Here is a 12,623-nt window from a genome sequence, read left to right as displayed (position 1 = left end):
TGCCGTGAGAAAGACGCAAGAGCAGGGTCAACGGCCTTGCTTGTTTAATAGTAATGGTGAGCATTTGGTGTGGGGGGTGGGGAGAGACTCAGGATAGGATCCCCTGCTTTTTTTGGTGTGTTTTTTTTCCGGGCCGAAAGCACGAGCAAAGCGTCACACGTCTCTTTCTTTCCTTCTTCCACCTCTGCCTCCGCACAGGATCTGTGTGAGGTATCGTATGCCAGTCTCACTCCCCCAACTGTGCTTCTGCCTCGGGCCCCCTTTGGACCTTGCCCCTAACCTGAACCCCATCCTGCACTGACCCTGCTGTTGACTCACAAACACCATCCCTTGCCTTGGATGCTGACAGATAACACCCCAACACCTCACCGCTTATGCTCTTTGCCACCCTCCTCCCTGCCACCACAACCATCTCCTCTGGCTCCATGTCCCTGAGCCTGTTTGTCATCCTCCACTCGTCTGTGCATTCCTTCCTCCACTCCTCCTCTCCCTGCTTGCCCTTTTTCCCCTTACTGGTGTCTTGTACTCAGGGCTTTTATCTGAATTAAAAGCAAAGCAAAAGGAAAATAACGATCCATAGACAGATAGCCTGAGTTCTTTACCCTGGCTAAGTTATATGAAGTTGCATACTGCTTCCTTATCTTTGCCTGTGCCTGGCAGTTATGGCAAGGAACAAAGTGCTTCGTGACACACCAAAGTTGTGTCCCCCGACAGCTGGGTGGCCTGCTTAGCCCCTCTCTTCTCTCTTCCTTGTGGCTTCTGACCCCTCACCCCCCCCCCCAATCTCTGCCTTCACATGATCAAAGCTTAATCTGTGGGCCAGGGATTTTCCAAGAGAGAGAGAGAGAGAACAAGAGAAAATGTGAGGGGGGAAGAATGTGAAAGAGGGAGAAAGAAAAGAGAGGCTGCAAAAGAAAAAGGATGTGAAAGAGAGAATGCAAAAGAAAGAAATCTGAAAGAGAAAAATGCGAAAGAGAAGGCAATAATGCAAGCAAATGTGAAAGAGAAAGCAAAAGAGAAAGAAAACAGTGCAAAAGAATGCGAAAGAGAGAAAGTAAGAAAGTGAGAGATAATGCAAAAGAAATAAAATCGAACAAAGAGAATGCAAAAGAAAGCAAGCAAAAGAGAAAGAAGACTACTGGCATGCTGAATTTTGCAACCAATATAAAAAACATGTGCAAAATCATGGATTACACAGGGATCAAGTCTTGTTGTATATTGCTGTCCTTCAGCTCAGGCTGAGTTCACATAGTGCATTTGCAACATGATCTGTACATTTTTGATATTATCGCTGCAGCCTCCACTTGATCACTTAAAAACTAACCTGGAGGGATCATCACAGACTATTGTCTCTTATCGCATCGGGCTGTTTTCCTAACAAGGGGGGGAGGGGGAGAATGCTTGCTACCACTTAAGCTAAATGGCGCAGACCCATGCCCTGTCTCAACCACCCTCACCAGCATCTGTGTTGAACCCCTGCATTTACTTTCTTTAAATACTGCGCTCTAATGAGCTACATGCTATTGATTTCCCAAAGAGAGATGTCAGATGCTGGCATCATCCACTCAGCGTAGCATACACTAATAGGCACTCATGCCTTGTATTTTTAATGCTCTGAGCAGGGAAGCTGCAAAGGGTTGTGCGTTCTTAGAGCCAAATGTAACTGAGCAATATTGCAGGGCCTGAACTCGGGTCCTCTTGTTTGCAAAAAGGCTGAAGGAGCCATAGCTCCGCAATTGAGCCAGAAGTGCCTGGTACATGCATGGATAGCTCCAGAGAGTTAAAACACACGGAGAAGAGCTATAATTCCATGACAGAGCACATGTGCTTTACAAAACACTTGCTCAGTGAAGTTCCCGGGTTCCGCCTGTGCTATTGCAAGCAAAAAGTAGCAGGCGATGTGAAAAGTCTCTGTTTGAGACCTTGCCAGTCCGCAGACAATTTTAGGCCACATGGACAAATAGCCTGACCTGATAGAAGGAGCAAGACTTTCCCCTTGCTCCTAACACCTTGTAAGTCAATAATAACTAGACAGGGGGACCCACGGGACAGGGGTGTTTTCTGTGGCCTAGAAAACCTCTGACTGAATTGAAAAACCTGTTTTGAGGGGATGTGTGTCACCTGGCTGAATGCCAACATGGTGCCCACCCCCCAGGATATTCTAATGCCCATCACCGCTGAACATTAACCAAGCTTGATTGGGCTGATGGCACCTGGAGGGTACTTTGTTGGCTGCTTCTGACGGTATCTAACAAAGTAGTTCCGTTAGCTCAAGGATTTCTATTTGCACAGTAGAACTTCCTCTCTTGCACCCCCTGCATCTTCCCCAGATATGCTCTGGAGGATTGGGGGAAACTTGAGAATAGATTCAGGGCATGCTCCTGGAGGGGAGGGCGATGGGAAGTTCCACTGTGCAACCAGAAGCCCTTAACTTGCGGTACTGCTTTGTTGGATACCGCCCACCGAGCTGCTAGACCTTCTCAGAATAGACCCATCGGAATCAATGAACATGGCTAGGCTAGGTCCATTGATTTCAGTGGTCCACTCTTGAGTAAAACACAGGGGCTCATCCACACTTCCACTTGCCGTGCTTGACTCACACTTTCTAGGCATGGATCCGAGCGGTTTTCCTCATGCCCCGCTCCTTTCCAAGGGGAAATCCACCCTTTAGTGTTAAATCAGAGCAAACATCATTTTTGCTTCGATTGAGCGCTAAAGAGCTGTTTTCCCTGGGCGGGAACAGTGGGACAAGAGGAAGTGGATGAGCCCATAGTTGAATATATATGTTCTATAGACAAGTAGATAGATCCCTTCATGTAGAAGAGTAGCATGCCAGGGAGAAGCTGGCTGATAATGCTTCTCTTTGACATTATAAATTTCTACTTGTTTGTCTTTTAAATGTAGAGACTGAAGTGGTTCGAATCAGGCACGGGTTGGCCGCTTTGGCAAGAGCTTGGCCCAAGTGGTCCCTTCTCCTTCCAAGCCATTTCTCTCTCTCTTTCTCTCTCCAGCCTTGTGGTCTTGGTTATCTTGAACATGATGCTGTTCTACAGGCTCTGGTCTCTGGAGCACACAGCCCGGACCTTTGAATCATGGCAGGCCTATGCGCTCTCCAGTGGGTAAGGAACCAAGAGAGAAGTGTGAGGAGCGGGATCTTTTTCTGTCTTACCTTTATGATCCGAAACAACGGATTCAGGCCCTGTAGTTTGTTTAAAATGTTAAATGCGTTGGCAACATTCAGTTAGAAAGGAGGTGAGAGGGGATAGTGGGCTGCATTTAAGAATACAGAGGCCTTGTGGAACTGGTCTGTGGCATAGGAGCAATAGCACCGTGGAGGAGCACATAAGGCATGGAGATGAGGGGGGCTTTGAAGACATTTCCCTGTCGATTGCAGCTAAGAGTACACTCTCTCTCTCCTCCCTGGCAGAAAGCTACCACAGACGGCATCTGAATGGGCTGAGATCCTGGAGCTGCAGAAGCGGTTTCACAGTGTGGAGGTTCAGAAGTGGAAGCAGATCCTCAAGGCATCTGTAGAGCTTCTAGATGAGGTGAGGTCTGCAGCTTGAGGTATCGCGAGGGCGCTAATGGGGAGCTAATTTGAACACTCTTGTTTGTGTGGGAATGTTGTAAATAGTAGGGGAGGGTATATTGATTAAATTTTATCCTTCCTCACTCACGCTAGCGAGCTAGTAGCAGAGCACATTCCCTTGTACATTGCTGGAAGCTAGTTGATGGATTCGTGAGAATCATTTGAGTTAAGCAATCCACTCTGGCTTGTCCAGATTGGATTGTTCCTGGTAAATCCCCTTTAGGTAAAGGTAAAGAGACCCCTGACCATTAGGTCCAGTTGTAACTGACTCTGGGGTTGCAGCGCTCATCTCGCTTTATTGGCCGAGGGAGCCGGCGTACAGCTTCCGGGTCATGTGGCCAGCATGACTAAGCCGCTTCTGGCGAACCAGAGCAGCACACGGAAACGTCGTTTACCTTCCCGCCGGAGCAGTACCTATTTATCTACTTGCACTTTGACATGCTTTCGAACTGCTAGGTTGGCAGGAGCTGGGACCGAGCAACGGGAGCTCACCCTGTCGCAGGGATTCGAACCGCCGAACTTCTGATCTACAAGTCCTAGGCTCCGTGGTTGAACCTACAGCACCACCCGTGTCCCTAAATCCCCTTTAGTTTCCCTCTTAAAAACAATAATGACACAACAGTCTTCCTTTAAAAGTAATGATAAGGTTTACTTACATTCAGTTCACAGTATGGTCCTGAAGGCAGGCTATATCTTGTAGTTACAGTTACAGAGAAAAGTGTGGGTTCATCCTCTGTGAGGGATGAGCCCAAGCGCTGCTGGCTGAGAGCCAGCAGACAGCAAAAGGCAAGTTGGAGAAAAGGCGAAAAAGGGAAGGTGGCTGCATGAAGCCCTTTTGTAGGGTCTGCTAGGGTCACGCCCATCTACCTGGTCACACACAGGGGGAGGATGCTCCAGACCGGGTGCGACAGGAAGTCCTCCTGGCTGGAGCAACATTCCCCTGTGTGTCCACTCTGGGCAAACAGGAAATGTTGTGTTTGACTGCTTCAGTGATGTTACATCCCCCAGTTTGGTCTGAGGCAGCCCTACCCAGTGGAAGTTAATGGCAATAGCACCATTTTTCCACGGAGGATGTTGGGGGGGTATCTAGTCCTAGTCACTTCTTTGGTTGGCAGATTGATCTGTGCCACCAGCTCCCCTTCTCCTGCCCTGGGTAATGTTTGGGGGCCCTGGAGTCAGGAGGGGAATCTCTGGCAGTGGTGTTTCCTGCATGCTTGGAGCATTTGAAAAACACAAATCCTTTGCACGTGATTGCATTGGGATGCACAAAGGACTGAGTCCTTTTCAGCGCTAATGGAGGAATATTTGTGTTGGGCTTCCTTTTCTCAGTCTTCGCAAACACCGGAGTTTCTCTGTGTTTCTCTTCTCCCTCCAGCCTTAAGGAGATGTGAGGTGAAGGGGGGAGGATTTGAATCATGGTGCTGAGACAGAGTTGGTTTCTTAAACTTTGCCGCCAGCAAGCCATTTTCCCAATTGAAATCCCTCTCTTTGAAGCTGTTGTTTGCACAACAACAGATGGGGTTTGGGAAGGAGACGCTGTGGCTACCACAGGCCCTGAGAATAAAACCACTCCTGGGCCTCATTTCTAATGATGACCGCTCCTTACTTGACTGTCTCCAGGGAGGGCTAACGCTGTCCTCTTCCCTCCAGATGAAAATCTCCCTCGAGAAGCTGCACCAGGGCATCACGGTGGCTGAGCCCCCCTTGGAGCCGGAGTGAAACCCCCAGCGCTCCCTCTCTCCCAAGGATGTTGCTCCGAAACTGCTGCTGGGTCGGTGGCACCCACCTCCCGTGGCCGGCGTGCGACCGAGGGGACGACATTCCACTCCTCGCCAGACCAACAGCTGGACCTTAGCCTCAAGAGTGCTACTCGCAGTGATGGATTCCACCGCCACCACTTTCCTGCTTCGGGGAGCTTTCTCCCGGAGCATTTTCATCCTCTCTTTTTCTCTCTGAGGGTCTCTGCAGTGACTTCATTTTATCCCCTCCCCCTTTAAGTGCTATTTATATTCCTCACAGGACCCCAGAGAGCTTTTGACTTCTGCTGCTCCAGCTTCCTTTCTCTACCTTCTTTCCAGCTGTTGTTCGGAGTGTGTGTGACTGGGAACTTCAGTGGACAGGTGGCGGTGCCTGTATCTCTTGTGTTGAGATTTCACCCAACAGCTGGGACAGCAAGGACCCGCTTTCCTCCTCCATGTTGAGGGCAATCGATCTGCGATTTCCTTCTCTCTCACACACACAAGTGGTTGAGAGATGGGAAACCAAGAGTCCGTATTGAATCCTTCCTTGCTCCTTCTCCTGTTTCCATCCTTTGGCGAGCCCGATTGTTTTATTAAAGGGATCTTCTCGACAACATTACCTCTGACAGAAGGGGGAAAGGGTAGGCATGGCCCTGAACATTATGGGGCCAGAAATCTGATTTACAGAAGTTGGAGAGCTTCTGAGACCCTTGAGGGGGTTCTGTGCCCCTTGCCCACGTGAGAGTTAACCTAGAGCAGGGATGGCCTTCCAGATGTTGATGGACTACAGCACCCATCATCTCTGACTGCTGGCCATGGTGGCTGGGGCTGATGGGAGCTGGAGTCTAACAATATCTGGAGGGCCACAGGTTCCCCATCCCTGACTTAAGAGCATGCCCAGGCAAGGGAGCCAAAGGCAGCTGGGTAAACAGCTGGGTCAAACCCACCAGTAATCCTATTTATGCATTTCCATCACTGGTGTGGGGGTGGGCAGTGAGTCCAGGAGTACCCCAGTCTATGCCAAAAGCTTTCTGGCTTTGGGAGGTTTCTGCTGTGCCAGCTGCCCTAATCCGTTATTTTCCGCAATGAAAATGCCAAACACAGCTCTCTTTTTTTTTTGGGAGAGGAGGGCAGTCTGAAGGAGTGCAGCACAGTGGCCACAGAGTCGGGGCTCCTGGGTTTTACTTTTATTTTTTTTACTCCCATGTGGACAGCAACACGTTCCTAGACTCCAGGACTCCTTTGCCCGATTCCTCCTAGGCCCGTCTCCCAGGCAACAAATGGGCTTTGCCAAGGCCTAGCTGTACTGTCACTTTAAAATGAGGTTGCACTGCCAGTCAGGGCCCCAGGTGCCCTTCAAATACTGCCTGAGGGGGATTCTAATCTTGAAATCCACCCCCTCCTGGGGAGGGGTGTGTGTCTGCCAGCCCTATGTTCTCCATTCCCGACTCAAGACCTTGGAAGGCCCAGGTTTCTGACCTCCCCCTTTCTCCCTTCTTCCCCCTCACCAAGGTTGTGGTGAGGGGGCTCCCCCCCCCCAGTTTTGTAGCTGTGTTCAGTGTTAACGATCCTTTGTGTTCAAGGTTCCACAGAGGTGCTGGGGCTTATTTATTAGGGAGCGGAATAAAGACCGTGGATCGGAATCTCTCTGTGTGTATATGGGGAGTGTTTTTAAAGTGTGTGATCTTCTGTGTCTCCTCCACCCCGTCACTAGGGAGCTTGAGTGATCCATGTTGTAGGGGCATAAGTCACAAAGGGCCAGGCTGGGCCTAATCCTTTGTAGCACTGGGGAGTTGCAGAGGTCCAGAAAGCAAGCAATCCCTTTCAGTAGCCATAGCAGGAGGGCCGAAGGAAATCTGCTTTCACGGTTAATGATTCCAATAGATCCTGGCAAAGGATAACAAAAACTGTTGTTCCATTGAGGAGGTGCAGTGGGTCAATGTGTCTGGCTGTTAACCAGAAGGTTGGACTAAATGACTCTTGGGTCCCCTTATGAGTCTATGCTTATTTTTTATGACATGTACAACCCATCTCACTCGCAAGAAGCTTAAACAGCATGCCTAGTCCCTGTGCCCCCCCCCTTTCTATTTTATCCTCACAAGAATCCTTTGAAATAGATTGGCCCAGGTTCACCTAGGGAGCTTCATGGCCGAGGGGGTCCTGAATGATGCTGCCAACCAAGGCTTGATGACTTCATAGCCATGCACTAGTGCCTTCTCCATCCTTCTTGACACCTACGGAGTTCAGCTCGGCTTCTTCCTAGAAGGGCTGTGTTGTTGATTTTTCCTTCAGGTGTTCTGGACAATGCATGGGAAGGCTGCCCACAATGAGGAGCCTGTCATGTGAGGCTACTCCTTGCCCCCCCTGCCCCCCTTGGCTGCATCCAATGCTAGTCACACCCAGAGCTGACACGCTAAAATGAATGGACATGACAAACGTAGGTCCATTGAGTTCAATGACTGCTCTTGAGTAAAACTGAGTTGGGTATAGCTCTTTGTCAGTGTTCTTGGAGAAGCTTCCCTAAAAGATGGCATCCTTCCCCATCCCTACCCAGGCAATAATAAGTTGCAGGGGTGCGTTATCTGGACCATGTTCTCAGATCATACTAGATAGATAGATAGATAGATAGATAGATAGATAGATAGATATCTCATCCCACCTCACAATTAAAGATTCTCTAGGTGGCTTGCAGAAACACACACACATTATTTTTGTTTTAACCATGAATTATTTAAATGACATCCTCCCATCCCAAAAAAGGAATCCAGACCACAAAACGATAAGACAAAAGCAGCAGTTAAACGACGATAAAAATAACACAGAAGACCTCAACCGGCTGTGAAAGACAATCATTAATAGCCTGGACAAGTAAAATGGTCTTGGCTTGACATCTGAAGCTCCTCAGAAGGGAACCTTGAGGAGAGCATTCCAAGGTCAGGTTGGCACCACAGGGCAATTTCCCCAGTTGCCACCAGCCTAAGATTGTCTCGGGAGTGCCAGAGACACTGGCAAGTGGTTCTTTCAGCAGGAGACAAAGGTGGGACCCAAGAGACCAAGAGGATGCTCTAGAGTAGAACATGCCCACAAATCCTCTACCAGCTCAGGACCCACCAGGTAGATCTCTGGGTGATCTGTAGTAGATTGACAAGGATTTCAGACTCCTTATGGTTCATAGTAGCAACAGCAAAATGATTCTCTGCCCCAACCTGCCATAATTATATTGCTGAAATGGAGGAAACTCGGAATAACCAGGAGTGGATTTTTGTGTGGAACGACTAGGAGCTCAGTTTACTTCTGGGCTCAGAATTCTTTAGTTCCCCTTTTGCACGAGGCTATGATTGATGGATCTGGGGGGTTGTAGTAAAAAGCTAAGTACAGCACACAAGCCTGTCTGCCCACCTGCGCTCTACGGCTTGCGGAATCTAGCTTGTTTTCCTTAAGAACCCAGAAGCTCACCCACCAGTCAGATACAAGTGATGGGAGTCAGGTGGAGCAGAGTGAATTTCCTGTTGTGTGTTGTGAACTGGGAGGAGGAAGATGATCCCGGTGAGGGGTGTAGCCAGGATTGGGACACACTGGGGCAAGCTGGGGATGGGGAAGGAAGTATTTGCAGAGAGCTGGGATGGTGAGGGCATGGAGGTCAATGCGCAGGATCCAGAGCAGCAGGACCTATCCCCAGAGCCAAAGAGGCCCCTGTCTCCAAAAACATGGCTGGCTCTGAGGCGTAGGGAGCAGCGGGCAATGTGCTCCAGAAGGCTGAGGCAGCCAAGGGCCCACAGCCCAGCTCCTTAGCTGGCCAGGTGGGGCTCACTAGCTCTGGGAGGAGGGATGTGATTCCTCAGCCAGATTGGGCTCAGAACAGGTGAGCTCCACATGCCTGCAATCTGCATGGAAAATACAAAAGGGAAGCAGAGCTCAGGTCCTGTGTCTGCTCAGCTGCCCAAGTTGATGGACCTTGACTTGGATGCTCCTGGACCCCTACGGGTTTGGGTTTGATTGACTCTGGGCTGTATCCTGACTGCTGGACTTCAGGCTTAGCTACTTGGATTGATCCTGGACTTTGGACTTGACTTGCTGTCAGGTAGGCCAGGGGTTTAGGACACTCACTGTACAGTGGTACCTCGGGTTACATATGCTTCAGCTTACATACGCTTCAGGTTACAGACTCTGCTAATCCAGAAATAATGCTTCAGGTTAAGAACTTTGCTTCAGGATGAGAACAGAAATCGTGCTCTGGCGGTGCAGCAGCAGCAGGAGGCCCCATTAGCTAAAGTGGTGCTTCAGGTTAAGAACAGTTTCAAGTTAAGTACGGACCTCAGGAACGAATTAAGTACTTAAGCCGAGGTACCACTGTATTCCCCATAGCCCACCGAGCTGCATATACAAGTAAAAATCTACACACGCAGTTCTAAAACTCTGAGCCAGTGTGGCATAATGGTTAGAGTGTTGTACCTGGGTTCAAATCCACCCTCGGCCATGAAGCTCATTGGGTGGCCTTGGGCCAGCCACCATTTCCTAGCCTATCCTACCTCACAGGGTTGTTGAGGATGAAATGGGGAGGAGAAGAACCATGTACGCCACCTTGGAAGAAAAGGTAGTATATCAACAACCACTGCAACCACCACCACCACAAAAGCTTCAAAGAAAACTAATAAAAGACAGCCTACTGACAAACCTAGTTTACAGGTAAGGAGCACTGCTAGAGAAGTGATTAGTACAAGGTCAGCCGTAACAGGTTTAATTTTCTTTTACTTCGATATTTATTTATTTCAGAACTGCTGGAGTTCACTTCACCATGCCTGTGTCTCCTTTCCCCTTTCTTTGACCGACATCAGAAAATGAAAGAGGGAATTGTTTGAAGAGATACATAATTAAATGCTTCTTTTGTGCCTTGTAGGCCTCTCGCTCCCCACAGGCTCTGTGCGCCTCCTTCCAACATCCCCCAGCAGCAGAACGGTAAATTTTTTAGTAGCTTTCTTCGGCTTTCTTTGCAGAGGGAGGATAAGAACATGGTGGTTCTGCTCTCCTTGGTTTTCAGGATCTGTTTCTGCTGCTGCAGGTTTTTTTGAGGGTGCAAAATTGGCCACTAACTGACAGTGGAGCCAAGGCTCTTCTGGGTCCAGCAAGCCAAGGGGGCAAGTCCAAAGAAGGTGCTCAGAGGGGAGAGGCAGGCAGGCAAGGTTATCTCATTGTTAGCGGCTGTGACACAGATATCCGCTGCTGCCAGCAACCAACTGCAAGCCTCTTGTAATTTCAGCACTGAGCTACCTGCATCTTCATAGTTCTGAGCGACATCATTTTGGGGAGGAGGAATAGGGGAGGAAATAAGAACACAAAAAAGCCCTGCTGGGTCAGATCAAAAGCCTATCTAGTCGAGCATGCAAAATGGCCAGCCAGGCACAGGGGAAGCCCACAATGTCCTGAGGCACGGCTGGGGAACCTCAGAACAGGGGGGTGAATGGACCCTCCACCACTCTTGTCTGGCCCTGGGTACTATCCCCAGGGCACATCCCCTCTTCCCAAGCTCTGCAACCTCCTTGAGTGCTTGTCAGGAGTGGGTCTCAGGAACAGGTCAGCAATAAATCACACGGCGTCAGTGAAGTTAACTCTTTATTCAAGAAAACAAGGTCGACTCGGGAGGACAGACCTTGTTAGCACAGCAACTCGTCCCAGTAGATTTTGCCCCTGTAGTCCTTAAGTCTCCTTCTCTCCCAGGTCCTTCCCAAGCAATCTGAGACTCTGCCGCCGTGCCCGTCTCCCTCTTCATACCACTTCTGGTTCTGGGAGACCAGGAGAGAGGGGAGCTGGTTTCTTCCCCAGCCTGACTCATCTCTGCCTCTGGGCCTCCCTCCTCTCCTGCTTCTGCCTCTGATTCTGGACTGCTCTCTGCCACAGACTCCCTGCTCACTAAGCCCTGTCACCTCTTCAGCTTCTGGCATCACCTTCTCCTCCCAGTCCTCTCCTTCTAACCACTCATGGTCGTCCCACCACCAGTCCTCTGGCACTGAGCCTTCTTTCCTTGGGGGTTCCCCAGGTGCTGCCTTGCACCATTCCTCTGCATCTAGCCAGTTCCTGATAGTGCTTGGCTGAAATGTGTCCTTGACAATGCCTCTCCCTTGCCAGGATGGAGGATGGAGAGAGGCAAGCCCAGGCACAGAACCCAAGGACAGTTAGGTGATTGAAAGACAGCCTATAGCATATGCCAAGGATCACATCCATTGCTCCGCCCACTTTCTCCTCTGACCCCGCCTGCCAGTGGGATATGACACCTGGAGGGTTGCTGTGAGTGTTTTGCTGACCCTTGGGATCCCTTCCAAGTCTGTGATTCTATGAATAACAACAGGAACAAGGGTGCAGGTGAGGCACTCTAGCAGTAGTGTGGGGATTGGTTTCTATGGGTTCACACTGCTGCGTGTTGCTGTAAACCTCTGAAGGCTCAGCAGTGTTTAGGTAGGAACAACTGGACAGTCCTTTACGCCACAGCCATCGCTTGGATCAGAGGAATAATAATAATAATAATAATAATAATAATAATAATAATAATAGCAGCATTACTTATACCCCACCCATCTGGCTGGGCTTACAGTACATATTAAAAACAGTAAGATGTCAAACATAAAAAAACTTCCTGATACAGGGCCGCCTTCTGATGTCTTCTAAAAGCTGTGTAGTTCTTTATCTCCTTGACATCTGATGGGAGGGCGTTCCACAGGGAGGGCGCTACTGCCGAGAAGGCCCTCTGCCTGGTTCCCTGTAACTTCACTTCCCGTGGGATTCTCTTCTCAAATGGTAGCAGAACTCCCAGAAATGGGGTCTCTCAGGTAAGCTCATGGTACGGCCTACTCTGATGGGCAGTGTGGCTCAAGTCTTCCTGCACTGCAGGGGGTTGGACTAGATGACCCTCGGGACCCTTCCAACTCTACAGTTCCATGATTCCCTCACAGTCTATTAGGCTCACACGCCTTTCCTCACCAACCTTAACGGCTCAGCTGAAACAGCATCTCTGAAGGGCAAAGGGACAAGGAAACATGCTGGAGTCAAAGAGGCCCTTGAAAGCTTTGCTTGCTGCTCACAATGGGGCAGAGGAGAGTGGATGCTGACCCCCGGGGCACCGGAGTGGAACGGGAGGGATCTCCATCATCGGACTCCCAGGCAGGCAAGTGTGTGTTTCCATTAGCCTTGCATAAGTGAATGATGCAGGAGCCTGTTATGGGAACTGGGAGATAAGGCTGAAATCAGAGAATCTCTCAGAGCCTGGGAGATGGGGAATGTTACGGTGAGGCATTGTGGGAGGC

General features: G+C 49.7%; 2 protein-coding genes across 6 annotated transcripts in view; both read left to right on the top strand.

Moving 5' to 3' along the window:
- GRAMD1A (GRAM domain containing 1A) overlaps positions 1–6,971 on the top strand; it is a 50,873-nt gene extending 43,902 nt beyond the window's left edge. For all 5 annotated transcript variants that reach the window (XM_083627122.1, XM_083627121.1, XM_083627120.1 and 2 more), the window contains 3 exons: positions 3,012–3,119; positions 3,428–3,548; positions 5,240–6,971. In XM_083627122.1, coding sequence (XP_083483248.1) covers positions 3,012–3,119; positions 3,428–3,548; positions 5,240–5,308 — 298 coding nt within the window. In that variant the 3' untranslated portion in view covers positions 5,309–6,971. The remainder of the gene's footprint in view (positions 1–3,011; positions 3,120–3,427; positions 3,549–5,239) is intronic.
- The window catches only part of LOC310769052 (membrane-spanning 4-domains subfamily A member 4A-like), a 639,318-nt gene that overhangs the window by 118,588 nt on the left and 508,107 nt on the right, over positions 1–12,623 (top strand). The gene's annotated exons all lie outside the window — the stretch shown is intronic.

This window comes from Podarcis filfolensis, assembly GCF_964270895.1.
Source record: "Podarcis filfolensis genome assembly, chromosome: 8".
NCBI classification, from domain to species: Eukaryota; Metazoa; Chordata; class Lepidosauria; order Squamata; family Lacertidae; genus Podarcis; species Podarcis filfolensis.
The sequence above is the reverse complement of the archived record's forward strand: the minus strand, read 5'-3'. Positions and strand labels throughout refer to the sequence as shown.